The sequence below is a fragment of the Bos mutus genome, chromosome 2 (genome assembly GCF_027580195.1).
Source record: "Bos mutus isolate GX-2022 chromosome 2, NWIPB_WYAK_1.1, whole genome shotgun sequence".
Taxonomy (NCBI): domain Eukaryota; kingdom Metazoa; phylum Chordata; class Mammalia; order Artiodactyla; family Bovidae; genus Bos; species Bos mutus.
Genome location: NC_091618.1, coordinates 1,124,198 through 1,138,005, shown reverse-complemented (window position 1 = coordinate 1,138,005; position 13,808 = coordinate 1,124,198). Strand labels below are relative to the sequence as shown.

The window sequence follows — 13,808 nt, the reverse complement described above, 5'->3', positions numbered from 1 at the left end:
TCCCTTTGCTCATTTTGAAGGGGATTTGAGGCAGAATTGGGTTTGAGGAGTGGCAGGTATAGGTGGGCTGGGCCTCCTGTCTGACATGGCGTGTTAGGCAACCTGGCTTGCGGGAGTCCCCGAGCTTGGAGCCTACCTCCGCGGGTGCCAGCCTGCTGTGCTGCGGGGACAGCTAGAAGGGCTTCTGGAGGGCAGGCCTGGGTCGGAACCCTCAGCCAGCTGCTTACCCCGGGGGGCCCGGTTCTCATGGCTGACCAAAGGCTGCCTCGAGGTTCATGAGATGGGCTGGCCCAGCTTGGAGGCCGCCTCCCCCGTGTCTGTTCCCCCGTCCACAGCCCCCCACCCGGGACAGCAGGGTCTCACCTGGGAGCAGGAAGGTGGTCCTGGTGGCGATGTTGATCTCCTGCAGATGCTCCAGCGTCTCAGTGTGGAAGAGGCGGATGGAGGAGCCGGAGGAGAAGGCCATCCAGACGCCGCTGCCCGCCTTCACCATGTGCGTCACGCTCACGGCTTCATCCTGGTGCGCCTCGAAGCTTTGCTGCAGACAGAAGGAGTGCTGTCCGCGACGGGCCGGCCGGCCGGCCGAGCCTCTGGGGGCCAAGCTCACCCAACCCTGAACCGGGTCAGAGGGAGGGGACCTCAGGAGCTCTGGCCCAAGCTCACCCAACCCCGAACCGGGTCAGAGGGAGGGGACTCAGACGCTCCGGGCCAAGCTCATCCAACCCCGAACCGGGTCAGAGGGAGGGGACTCAGAAGCCCCAGGCCAAGCTCACCCAACCCTGAATCCAGGTCAGAGGGAGGGGATGCAGGAGCCCCGGGCCAAGCTCACCCACCTCTACCCGAACCTGGGTTAGAGGGAGGGGACCTCAGGAGCCCCGGGCCAAGCTCACCCAACCCCGAACCCAGGTCAGAGGGAGGGGACTCAGACGCCCCACACTGTGTGCTGGTAAACGCTTAACAACTGGCGGGTGAATCCTGGTGTGCTGTGTCTGTTGATTCCTGGGGTGTCAGTACTTCTAAGGTGGCCCAGCTCAGGCTACCCACGGGATAGCACTGAAGGAGGAAGAGGGAAAGACGAGCGCACGCCAGGCTCGACCGTGACACGAGGGAAGGACAGGGCGGCAAGTCTACGGAAGAGGAAGTGGCAGCTCGCGCACATTATCTGAAGTTACAGAGGCACAGAAAGGAGAATCGAGGCTTACTAACTGTCCTACTGAAAAAGAGTCCCTTGGACAGCAAGGAGATCAAACCAGTCAATCCTAAAGGAAATCAACCCTCAATATTCATTAGATGGACTAAAGCTGAAGCTTCAATTCTTTGGCCACCTGATGTGAAGAACTGACTCATTTGAAAAGACCCTGATGCTGGGAAAGATTGAAGGCGGAGGAGAAGGGGACGACAGAGGATGAGGTGGTTGGATGGCATCACTGACTCAATGGACATGAGTCTCAGTGAACTCCGGGAGCTGGTGATGGACAGGGAGGCCTGGCGTGCTGCAGTTCATGGGGTCACAAAGAGTCGGACACGACTGAGCGGCGGAGCAACAACAACAACAAAGGCACCAAGGGAACAGAACGCTGGGGAAGGGAGGCGGGTGGTATGAGCCAAGCCTCATCTTCACTGCAGGGAGACAAGGCGTGCCCAAAACTTGACAGATCCAGAGCAGTGGCGCAGACAATTAAGAGTCACAAGGGAAGTTCCTGATGGCTTAAACACAGGACAGGTGAAAGTATGTCAGGGAGCAGGACTGGAGATGGGGATGGGGGGTGGGAAGGGCCTTTCCAGATAAACCTTCCCATGCTATTTGATTTTCCTTTAAACAGGTGTATATGAAAGTTTGATCTTAAAAAAATAACTCTTGCAAAGCAAGGAGATAAACACCCAGCTTCCCATCCAGCTCAGAAGAAAATCCAAGTTCCCTAGCTCAGCGTTTCAGGCCCAGCTCTGCCCCAACTCCCGCATTCCCTGTCCAACCAAAGCCCGGGCCCAAAGCATGCTCAGGACACACTCTGCAGCCACATCACTGCTCTCGCGATGGCCTGCCTGCAACGGGCATCACCCACTGCCCTGCTGGGAACAGCTTTGCAGCACCTGAAGACTTGGCCTCCACGAGGCCCACCCCAGGCACCCTTGCACTGGCCTTCTGCCTGCCATCTTCCAGCCCGGCGACATCTATTCCACTCTGGCCACGCTTGGCTCTCTCCTCCTCTGGTCCATGGACTCCAAGGACACACACTGAGCCTCAGGCCCTTCAGCGTGCCCGGCAGACGCCTCAGCACACGGTGAAATTTGATCAAAGAGCAAATGGATGGATGCTTGAAATCCAGCTACGATACTGGGTTGTTACTTAAACATCAACAACCCCCAGCAGAGCAGACTAGACAGATGCCTGACCACTGGGGACAGTCAGGTGGCTCTGGGACATCCACCCAGTGGACTGTCCATCTACTCAACATCGTGTTATCGTCTACAGAAACTGGGTGATGAACATAGAAAAGGGAGAATGTCATAGCAGTTATTATAAAAAGAAACAAAAGAGGCCATCTCCAAAACCAGGGGAGGGGGAGGGGGCGGGGAGGGTGGGTGGTGGGGGAGGGGCGGGGGAGGGGAGGGAAGGGGGACGGGCAGTGAAGCCTGCACGGTGAGGATTATTCCAGGGCAGAACATGGTGACTTTCCTCCTTTCTGTTTTTTCCATTTTTTTTTTCTATAAAGAACAGATTTGGGTGGAAGCCCATGACCCTAGGAGATGCGGGCTAGAACACGGGCGTGGAATCAGACCTGCCGCTAAATCTCCTTTCCTCAGTAACCTCCCAGGCTGGCGCCTCCATCTCCCCATTTGTAGGTGGAGATTGTCACAAGGGTTATAGGGACTTCTGGGTGTTCTTAATACAGCCTCCTTCGTGCAGCAGATGTTTTGGAGACCCTACGATATGCCTGGCAGGGGTTTAGATGCTGGGAATACTTGGTGAAGGATAACCAAGGAGCCCACACGGTTAAGACAAAAGTTACTCCCAATAGTGATAACCACTGCACAGAAAAATACTGAGAGCCCACTAAGATTGGGTGGCCAGGGACAATCTCTCTAGGAAGTAGCATTTATCAAACGTAAAGGAATCAGCCCTGGGATACGGGGTAGGGGAGAGAACCCGCTGGGCAAAGGACGCAGCAAGTGCAGAAGCCCTGCGGCAGGAATGAACTTGCCGAGTTACTGGGTCTGTTGGGAGCGCTGCGGCCAGACGGAGGTGGGAGAGGCAGGCGGGGCCGGGTCACACCAGGCAGCCCTGAGGACCCTGGTGGACCGATTGAAGTGAGGGCGGGGCCCGGCCTGCTAAGCGACCAGCTCAGGTTCACCTCGGGAAGAAGCTCGGTTTGAGAGCTATGTGGCGGCAGGCAGGAATTCTGGGCCTCGCATGGGCTCAGCGAGTGAGAAACGGCAATAAGGCTCTCCGTTTCTTCTGCCGCAATCACCCCAACCCTCGCTCAGCCCCAGGTCCGTCCCGGCTCAGACTACCAGAGGCTTCCCGCCACGATAAAGAAGCTGGGGCAGGGGGTCTCCACCAGGGAGCCAGGCCGGTGAGCTCGGTGCGCACCCCGATGAGGACGCGGGGCCCCGGCGGGCAGGACTGCGAGCTGGCCGACGAGATGGCGCTCTCTGAGCCCGGCCCCGATGGCAGGACTCTGCAGCCAGGTGGGGAGGCCGGGCGGGCTGGGGTCACAGCAAAGTCCAGGGTCCTGACGGGGGTCTGAGGGCAAAAGCTGCAGCTCCTCTGAGGTGGGAACGTGTCACGTCCATCGGAGCGGGGGCTCCCCAGGGTTGGGGGGGAGGGCCTCGTATCAGGCCGGGGCGGGGAGGGGGTCTCGTATCAGCCCGGGGGTGAGAAGGGGGTCTGCTATCAGGCCAGGCAGGCATGCTCAGAGGCCAGGTAGCACCTCCCTCCTTTTCAGACTGGGGACTCAGACTAGGGCCTTCTGTGGGGGTGTTTTTCTGCTCCTCCTTCCTCAGCACCCCTCCCCAGCCCCAGAGAAGGCCCCGGGGCTGGAGGCTCAACCAAGGAGCCCCTGGGATGGAGGGGGAGGCCCAGCCCCCCACAGCCTCCAAAAATCCGGCTCCGTCCATGCAGTGCAGGGCAAGGAGGGGAACGTCCATGTCTCTGGCCTCTCACTCAGCCCCGGCAGCGCTGGCCGGAAGCTCCTTTCTCTAGAGGAGCTCTTCTTCAAAGAAAGAACCCCTTTTGGTGGGGTGGGGGGTTATCTTCCTGCAGCAGCCTGCACTCAGCTTTCCTGAAGGCCCAGACCCAGGCAAGCACAGGGTTCCAGCAGGACACCCCCTCCGCCAGCCGAGGCACCAGCAGCCCCATCGCAGGTGAGACTCTGCAGCCAGATCCACAGTGCCACCTAGAGAAGGGACAGGGTGAAGGGACAGGGCAGCTGGACGGAAGGGGCCCCCAGTAGGCTTTGTCTGCAGACTTCTCCAAAAACCGGCACACACACACTTACACACGGATGCACACACAGACACCAACAGGAAGGTGGGTGCGTGCTCACACGTGTGTGAGACTCCTGCCTGGCTCCTGAAGGGAGGTCAGAAGCATTTCCTGACTCCTAAAAAGCCAGACTGCACTGCAAGTGCAGAGAGACCTGGGCCCACGGAAAGCTGCCCCTGACTTTGCAGCCAGCCAGCCCTGCACGCTGCTGTCGGAATCTAATTAAAAGAGAAGTCAGCAGTGGAAATCCAGGCTCATTTCTCCAGAGGCGTAACAAGTCTGTCTCCAGGCCCAAAGGGCTTTGCCTGAGGCCTGTGCAAACCTGCCAAGTCCAATGGTGAGGCATGGCAGGGGCGGGGTGCGGGGCAGGGATGGGCATGAGCGGCGGCAGCCCCAGCCCCCCCCTCACTCCTCAGTCACCTCTGCGCCGACCCAGCATCCCTCCCCTCACCAGCAGCCTGCTGGGGGAAGCTGGGTCTGAGTGCCCTGGCTGGGTCTCCTGGGCATATGGGGCAGGGATGGGTGGCACCCTGGCACCGTGGGTCCCCAGGGGGCTGAGGGCGCTTGAGTGCAGCACCCCTGGGTGGCAGGGGCTCAGTGCTGAGAGGCACACACCTCATTTTGTTTCCCAAACATGGTGTGTTTGGAGACAGGGGCTCAGAAATCCTTTCCCGGGAGGCAGCCAGGCCATCCATCAAGGCTGGATGAAACGCTACCCACCTGGCACCCCGAGTCCAGGCCATGGCTCCCCCTTCTCAGCTCTGGACCCCTCCTCTAATTTCTGGCCAGTCTGGGGCGGGCAGAAGTGGGGCACTACCTTACCGTCTAAGAGGCCTCTACCCGCCTTGTCCCTGAAGAAGGTGCCCTGCGCACCAGCACCACCAGCCCAGCCATGCCCCTCCTCTGGGCCCAGGAGGCCCAGCGCTTCCTGCCCACGGGGCCCCCACGTTCCAGGCGTTTACTGGTGCCTCCCTGGCACCGGGAGCTGCTCTGTTAGGATGCGAGTCTGGACCACAAGCCTGCACACAGTGGCCCTCCGGCTCTACCAGCCTGACACCTGTCTTGCTGAATCTAGTTTTACTGGCACATGGTCACACCCGCATAGACAAGAATCCATTCAAGCAGATTGGGAACCTGCCCTCTGACTACACAGCCTCGGTCCGTGTTTAAGGACAAGAAGATCCACGAAGAAACCCTGAACTCTGCTGAGCAGGCTGGGTGGTGGTGGTGCTGGAACAGGCACAGCGACCCTGAAACCACATTGCGTGGCTGAGGCACACGCTATTATTAGGAGCCAGGGTCGGCGGCGGAGCTGCCCAGCTGGCGGCAGTGGCAAAGAGTCTGCCTGCCAGCACAGGAGAGGCAAGAGATGAGCCTTAGATCCCTGGGTCAGGAAGATCCCCTGAAGGAGAAAGGCAACCCACTCCAGCCTTCTTGCCTGGAGAATCCCATGGACAGAGGAGCCTGGCAGGCTACACTAAGGCTACTCCACTAAGCAACACGGGGAGGGGGGCAGGGGGTAAACAGCAAGAGTCAAGCGTAGCCTGAGAGGCGACAGGAGAGCTCTGCGACCTTGGATTGAGTTAGAGGTATCAGTATGAACTTGAGATTTTTTTTTTCCCCTGGCCCTGTGCACCCCAACGGCAGTGAGCACACCCCTCCTTGGTTTCTAAATACCATCCCACGTGAAAGGGAAACAGGCAGGGAGCCCTGGAGAAATGGTGACTGGGGCAGGGGAAATGCCAGGTGAGCGCAGAGCGTCCTCAGAGGCAGAAAGCAAGGGGGCAACCAAAGAGTGATGGGGGGCATCCAAAGGAGCCAGGAGCCAGCAAAGGGGCGCCTTACGGCCGAGTCTGAGACCATGTGAGCATCAAAACTAGTAGCAGTGGTCCTGGATGATAGCTCGCCAGGCCTTAAAAGTAATCCATGCGTTTGAAGTGGTAGTCAAGGAGGGTAGTTATGTGGCCGTGAAGGACAATCCTCTTTAAATAAAAGTTTGCAGTGAAAATTCGCTGAGGAACAGAGTATTCTCCCGTTTTTGCAAGAACTGCCCACAGTAATTACAAAGAGAAGCTGGTACCTTGATGACAGGGACACCTGGCAGGGCCCACCTCAACCAAGCGACCAACGATGGGACCAGCCAACACCCTCCCGCCTCCCAGCAGCGTGACAGGAAAGCCCTGCTTCCCTGCAGAGAACCTGGCCAGACGCTCCCACCTCATCAGGATGGAACGGTGGGGCAACTCCAGCTGGTGGGACCTTGGACCAGACACGGGCTTGGACTTCTCAAAAAAGTCACTCTCGCGGAGACCACACACACTGGAAGAGGAGAGGAGTTCTAGATTAAAAGGAGATGAGGGCTTCCCTGGGGGCTCAGGGGTGAAGAATGCGCCCGCCAAGGCAGGAGACACAGGTTCGATCCTTGATTCGGGAAGGCCCCACATGCTACAGACCAACTAAGCCCGAGAGCCCCAACTACCGAGCCCATGTGCCCAGAGCCGCTGCCCCGATGAGACGCCCGTGCCGCCACAAACAGCAGCCCCCGCTCCCACAACGAGAGAAAAGCCCACGCACGGCCACGAAGACCCAGTGCAGCCAAAAGTAAGTAAACACATAAAGTTATTTAAAAAATAAAAGGAGACAAAAGAACGACGACCATCAGGTGCAACGTGGGATTCCCAGCCGGGTGCTGGAGGTGGCGAGGTGCGGTGGCCCTGAAAGGTGCTTTGGGGACAGACTGGGAAAACGGGTCCCTGGGCAGTAGACCCACGCGACGTTCCCAGGCACGATAATGCTTTTGAAGTTCGGTCAGAGGGTTCTGCTGAAGCATTTAGTGTGACAGGTAAAGACATCTGCCGCTGGCTTCTAAATGAATTAGTCCCAAATGGCGTGTGTGTTTATGTATGATACGGGGTACATGCGTCAGAGCCTATGGTACAGAGTGAAGTAAGTCAGAATGAGAAAGACAAATGTCGTATATTAACAGGTGCATGTGGAATCTAGAAAGACGCTACCGATGGAACTATTTGCGGGGCAGCAGAGGAGACATGGGGCCTGGATTTGTGGACACAGCGGTGAAAGGAGAGGGTGAAACAGGTGGAGGTGGAAACACACACACTCCCATATGCAAACGAGACGGCCAGCGGGCTGAGCCCAGGGCTGGGACCACCTGGAGGGATGGGATGGCGTGGGGGGTGGGGAGCTTCCAGACTGAGGGGGCACGCGTACAGCTGAGGCTGATTCGTGTTACTGTGTGGCAAGAATCAGCATGATATTGTAAAACAATTATCCTCCGATAAAAATTGAAAAATTAAAGTTGTGTGGGGGTGGGAAGAGTTATTAAAAAAAAAAGGCTGGCCGCTGTAGGGGAGGGCCCGGGGCTGCCTCGTGGTTCCAGCCCGTCTCCACGGGGTAACTGGGTCTCCTCTCTCGATCGTCACAGAGCTGGGAGAACCTGCCTTGGGTGCCGGGTGGTTCACGGGACACGGCCGATGGGCCGTGAGGGCCCAAAGCACAGGGCTGCAGGCAGGAGTGGGCAGGCAGTGGGGACGGAGCCGGGGTCCCGCGGCTGCCCACAGGGCCGGGCCCCTCGGCCTCTCCCTGCAGCTGCTGCAGACCACTGCTCGGAGGGTCTCAGGTGAGCGATCCCGTCCCAGACAGGGTTGACCCAGCCCAGCTGCATCCTGCACGATTTACGTGCCTCCAGGTGACGCGTCTGGGCCTATTTCCATAAATTCCCAGGGTGAGCAGCTCAGCCCTCCAAGTCGTTAGGGCTGAGATCATGCCACGGAGCCAGAAAGGGGGCTGGGGGCTCTGGGGGCTGGGAGCTGCGGAGGAAAAGCAGGAGGCCGGCAAAGCTACGGCCCGCTGAGCGCCAACTGTCCACGCCCCGTGGGGCACTTCATCTTCCCGGAGGTCTTCATGGAAGAAGAAGGAAAGAACCCAGGACGGGACAGGGTGAGCCCAGGAGATCCGCCGGGCAGGGGCAGGGCGGGGGCGTGGGGCCGACCCCGACACCCTCCTGCCGAGTGCCCCGCAGGGTGGGGGCTGAAGGGGCCCTTGCTTCCTGGTCCCCACTCACCTGGGAGGTCCAGTCATGGGCCCAGAACCCACCCACGGAGCGCCCACCAGCACCTCCCCACCCCGCCTCCGCCTGGGGGGCTCGGTGCCCCTGCAAGCTGGGCGGAGGGCGTCACCCTCCACCCTCTCCTAACAGGCAGGTCTGAGGCTCTGAGAAAGCTGTGGGGTCAACTCTGCCAGGCAGGGGACAGCCCGGGGTTGAGACCAGAGGTCACATTTGGAGCCAGTGAGCCGAGCGGCCAGAGGTGGTCTTTTAAAAGCAATTAACACACAATACCCTTCCCTTATCTGCCTTATTCTTACCAACATTTCACAGCTGAAATAAACAAACTAAGAGGCTGAGTGCCGTCCACAGAGGTGCAGTGTTTGGAAAATTCGGGGGGAAGCCAGGATTCCGACACAGGGTGCCACTCACCCCGTACGCCCAGACAGGCCCCGGCTGTAGCACTGGGAGTCCAACTCCTTGTCTGGACAAAATGGGACCGTTGGTCACCCATTTACAGGACTCCACAGCACACACCTGACCTCCACGGACAGACACCTCTGGAGGGCTCCGTCCAAAGCTTAACACTCTGCCTCCAGAATCTGACCTGGTCAAGACCAAGGGATCCTGTGCCGGGAGGGAGGCTTAAGGCGTGCCTGCACCTCTGCCTTTTACCAGCAAGTCCATTAAAGCCTCTGGGTCTCAGTTTACCCATCTGTAACGTGGGGACGAGGCCATTCCTGTCTAACAAGAGACTTCAACAAGTGCGGGGTCTCCTGGCTCAGGGCCACCCCGGAGCCTAGAAGGGACAGAGTGATGGGCGACATCCCTGCCCCAGACCGACAGCCAGTCCCAAACCTGTCTTCAACAAGCCATTTTCGAATGGACTGGGCAAAGATTTGGTGTGCGTGGTACATTTTTCTAGAAAGATGATCAATAGTTTTTACCAACATCTCTCAAGTGTCTGTAAACCACTCACCCCTCCACAGTTAAAAATTCCTGCAACAGAGGTGCCTTTGTCACTAAGCACATAAGGAGGTGGGTGCAGACTCCCTTTGGCACCGTGGCCACACCCAGAGCGAGACCCACAGGGAGCGCCCCCAGCAGGGAGGCTGTCCCGCTACCGCAGTACACATTCTGTCTCTATAAACAGAACTCAACGTCAACATCCCGGATAAATCACAGCGAGAACCAGAAAATAAACGACGACGATGGACAAAAACAAACAACGCGAGAACCACTAACACAAACTGAAATCCCCCGTGCGGCTGGAAGACGCCTCAGAGCCCGGGCTGCAGGCACGCTCCTCATTAGTCCTATTTAATCTCCTTCTGTTCCCTTCAATTGTAGAAGCCAGCCGAAGCGCGGAGGCGGAGGAGGGAGCCGGGGACCAGGTGAAGACCGAGCAGAAGATGGCTCGGGCAGCTGGCACCTGCTGCGCCTGGGCGCCCTCGCTGCCCGAGCGGAGGTGGGACGGCAGAGCCTCTGTCGGCGGGGAGACCAAACCAGGACTCAGAGGGGCAGCGACGTCCTGGAAGCGCGGGGCTGAGCACACGCCCGACTCACCTCTGCTGGGATGTCGCGCGGCCAGAGCATGTCTCTTCACTGTCTCCTGCCTGTCTCCCCTCTCCTCACACTGAGAAGGGGGGCAGGGAGGGGACCACAGGGTCGCAAAGAGCGGGACGTGACTGAGCGGGCTCAATCGGAGGACCACCGCAAAGATTCCACGGGCTCCTCCTCACTAAGAGCCGGGCCAGCCTCTGGGTGAGTCTCCATCAGCCTTAACCCACGGGAGAGGGGTGCCGTTCACCCTGGGACCCCCTCATCACAGCTCCACCGGGGGGCCGGTCCAAGAGGGTGGGGCCACTGCTGGAGCCGGGAGCAGGCGTGGAGGCTGGAGCCGCCAGGGCAGAGGGAGCCGGGGTGGTCAGGCCGGAGCAGGGCGAGGCGTGAGGAAGCTCCATTCCAGAAAGGTCCACCACGGAGGCCTGGCTTTGATCCCAGCCCCGAGGGACGGATGGCACTGCACCCGCCCGTCCTGCCCAAGCCAGTCCACACGGCGCTAGTCCAGGCCCCCCCTTCACAGGCCTGCACTCAGCACCCACGGCACCCGCTCAACCCACGGGCCCCTGCTCAGGACAGCCTGGACCCCAGGGCCCCTGGGCTCAGTACAGAAGGTGAGCGGGCCCTGCCAGGCAGCGTCCCGCCCTCCCACGCGGGGTGAGGCCCCGGGAAGGGCCGTGCCTCAGACCACATGCAGATCAACACCTTGGATGCAGGGGTCCCCTGAGACATCAGGATGCACGCTGACCAAGGCGAAGCCGGGACCCGTGCCGGGGGGCTGGATGCGGGGGGCAAGGGGACCAGGGCTTCCCGGGTGGCTCGGTGGGTGGAGAGTCCGCCCGCAATGCAGCAAAGTGCAGCAGACGTGGGTTCCATCCTCAGGTCAGGAAGATCCCCTGGAGGAGGGCGTGGGCTGCCATCTCCTGGGGGGTCCCTGTGACCCTGAGGAGGTCCTGCATTCACCACAAAACGAAGGCCGACTCCTCACCGGGCAGGACTTGGGAGTTTTACATGCAATGTGCATCTCAGTGCTGAGTCCTGAGGCAGGTTCTGTAATTTTCTCCCCATTTTAGAGATGGGGAAACCGAGGCAATTGGTAGTGGAGCCAGGGACTGGAACCAGCCAGACCGGCTCCTGAACCCACACGGACCCACCGTCTAAGCCCACTCAGACCACAGCAGGGGCAGCAGGCAATGCCTCTCGAGGTTCCCACTGGGCAGATCCTCCCCCAGCCCTGCAGCCAGGCTTGCTAAGGCCATCATGTGACCGACCGTGTTCACCCTCAACACTGGGCACCAGCCCAAGCCTCTCCCCGTGTGATCCCTCCTGCCCGAGCGTCCAGTCTCCACTGTGCTGAGGCCCAGCCCGAGGCCTGGCATCCCGTGGCTCCATCCACGGCGTGCTGTGTCTTCACCAAATCCCAGGGCATTGGACAACAGCTCCTATGGTGTCTCCTCCCCTAATTCTGCAGCAGGGCTCGGGGGGAGAATAACCTCGGGGGGTGGGGGACGCGGAAGAGCTACGTGCAAGGGGACAGCCAGAGACGCGGGGGGACAGGGCTCGGGGGGCAGAGAACCGCCCTCCAGCCACTGCCATCCCCTGCCTCCCGCCTCAGCCCCCAGGCTGTACTCCCGCCATCACCCCGCCCCACCCTGCCTTCCCTGCACCGTCTCCCCTTTCTCCCTCCATGGATTCCTGGAACCTGTTCCCTCGGCCAAGGGCGTCAAACTACTTTTTTTTAAACCATGAAATCCTTCCCTCAACCCACATCTTTCAGGACAAGGGGAGGCCGACTGTTAGAAGACAGCCCTGCAGTCTCGGTGAGAAGAAGGGGAGCTAGACCCCGGCCCTAAGCCCCCCGAGCCCCGCCCGGCACCCTCGAGGTGGGTCCCCACAGCCCCAGACCTGAGGGCAGAGGCCGCAACCACGGCCGGGAGCCCCTTTTGACCCCTCGGCACCCTCCTAGGAAGGAAGCCCCAGGCCCAGGCCCACACTCCGTCCTCCAGAAGCGGCCTAAGAGGAAGTCCCTCTGAGCATCTAACCTCAGTCCTTCGTGCTGCTAGAAAACACTCACACTCCTTTGGAGGGCAACCTTTAGAAAATCAATTTCTCAAGTTTCACCTGCCAACTTTTAATTAAAGCAAAAAGAACAGGATGACAACGATAAACGACGACAGACACATTAAAAAAAATAATAATTAAAACTGCTGAATTGAGACAACTCCATAGAGTAACAGGACCCCGGACCCAAAAGCCTGAGCGGCCAGAACACCAGGGCTCCGGGCCTCAGAGGCCCCTGGACACCCGTGGGCTTAGTGAATCTTTCCGCCCCTCACGCCGATTTGCATACCATTACCCAAAAAGCCCTGCGCCTGAATTTCGCTTTTGCAAATTCCCACCCGTTTCATGTCATAAATAAGATAGGAGACAGAAAACTAATACAGCCCAGCAATGCATTATTCATGCCGCGTCACACTGTTATGATAGATTTACAACAGCTAATACATGCAAACTGAGTTTGGGCATTAAACGTGAAAACCAGGGTGGGGAAGGCGGTGGGTGTGGGGATGCGCAGGGGAGGTCTGGTGGGCGCCGGTGCCCAGGAAGCAGAGGAGTTTCTTTGCTGGCGCACCTTGGTATCAGCAGCCAGCACCCAGGTGCCGGGGAGGCAGACGGACAGGCGGCGCTGGGCCCCCGGAGGCCGGAGTGCCAACAGCACGCCCGTGGGGAAGCGCCTTCCGCGGCCAGAGTGGAGCTCTGCAGCTGGCCGCTGACCCGCCCCAGACGGAGCGCACCTCCCTGAGCGAGACGCCCTCTGCCTGGGCTCCCTGGCATCCAGTGGCTCAGACCCTGTGCTTCCGATGCAGGGGGCGCAGGTTCAACCCCGCTGGGGAAGATCCCACAGGCCACGTGGCAAGGCCAGAAAAAGTAAAAAAAAAAAAAAAAAAAAAAAGGAAAGGAAAAGAAATGCCTGCTGTCTTCACAACCCTTCACAGAGCATGCATCAGCCTGCTCCCAGCCCCAGGAACATGGTGGGGGCTGTGGGAGCCCACCAGACGTGGTCCTTCCCACAGGGTCGCTATCCGGTTAAGCTCCCACTAACCGTCCCCCAAAAGTCAGGCGCTGTGGAGCAGAGGGGCCCGCGGCTGGTGCTGCAGCTGCAGGTCACGAGGTGTGACCCAGTGCCCACGAAATGGGGGGAGGAGGCGGTCCAGACAAGCTTCTGGGGGGCGGTGGGGTCGGAGACTAATGGGAGACGGCTGCCCCCATCAATTCTCACGAGAGCCCTATGGGGTGGGAGCCAGGCCCGGGGCCCAACCGGGCGCCCTGCGTTCCGGCACTTTCCAGGCAGGGCCGGGGGAGCCTCGACCCCAGGCCTGTTTTGCTGCAATGGCACCCAGGAGGGACTGGGAAGAAGGGGAGCAGCCAAGGCTGGCAGGGGGCAGGCCGGCGGGGCACAGCCGTGCCACTGCCGAGCCCCTCTGCCCTGCGCTGGTGGCCGCTGTTGAGCGGGACCCGCCCCTGCCCCGCCTCCAGACCCTCTGCCCCGTCCCTTCCCTGGGCCCCTTCCCGCCTCTTCCACTGCGACCTCCCTCCCTGATCTGCGGCCTCCGAGGCCAACTCCTCCCGGGCCGCTTTCCCAGCTGGCCCCAGAGCCCCAAGCTGCCTCCCACCCAGATTTTCAACATTTGGCCC

The 13,808-nt window shown here is 59.9% G+C and overlaps 1 protein-coding gene across 7 annotated transcripts in view; it reads right to left on the bottom strand.

Moving 5' to 3' along the window:
• Positions 1-13,808, bottom strand: part of ARHGEF10L (Rho guanine nucleotide exchange factor 10 like) — a 159,768-nt gene that overhangs the window by 9,827 nt on the left and 136,133 nt on the right. For all 7 annotated transcript variants that reach the window (XM_070382057.1, XM_070382055.1, XM_070382061.1 and 4 more), the window contains one exon: positions 364-538. In XM_070382057.1, the coding sequence (XP_070238158.1) occupies positions 364-538 (175 nt within the window). The remainder of the gene's footprint in view (positions 1-363; positions 539-13,808) is intronic.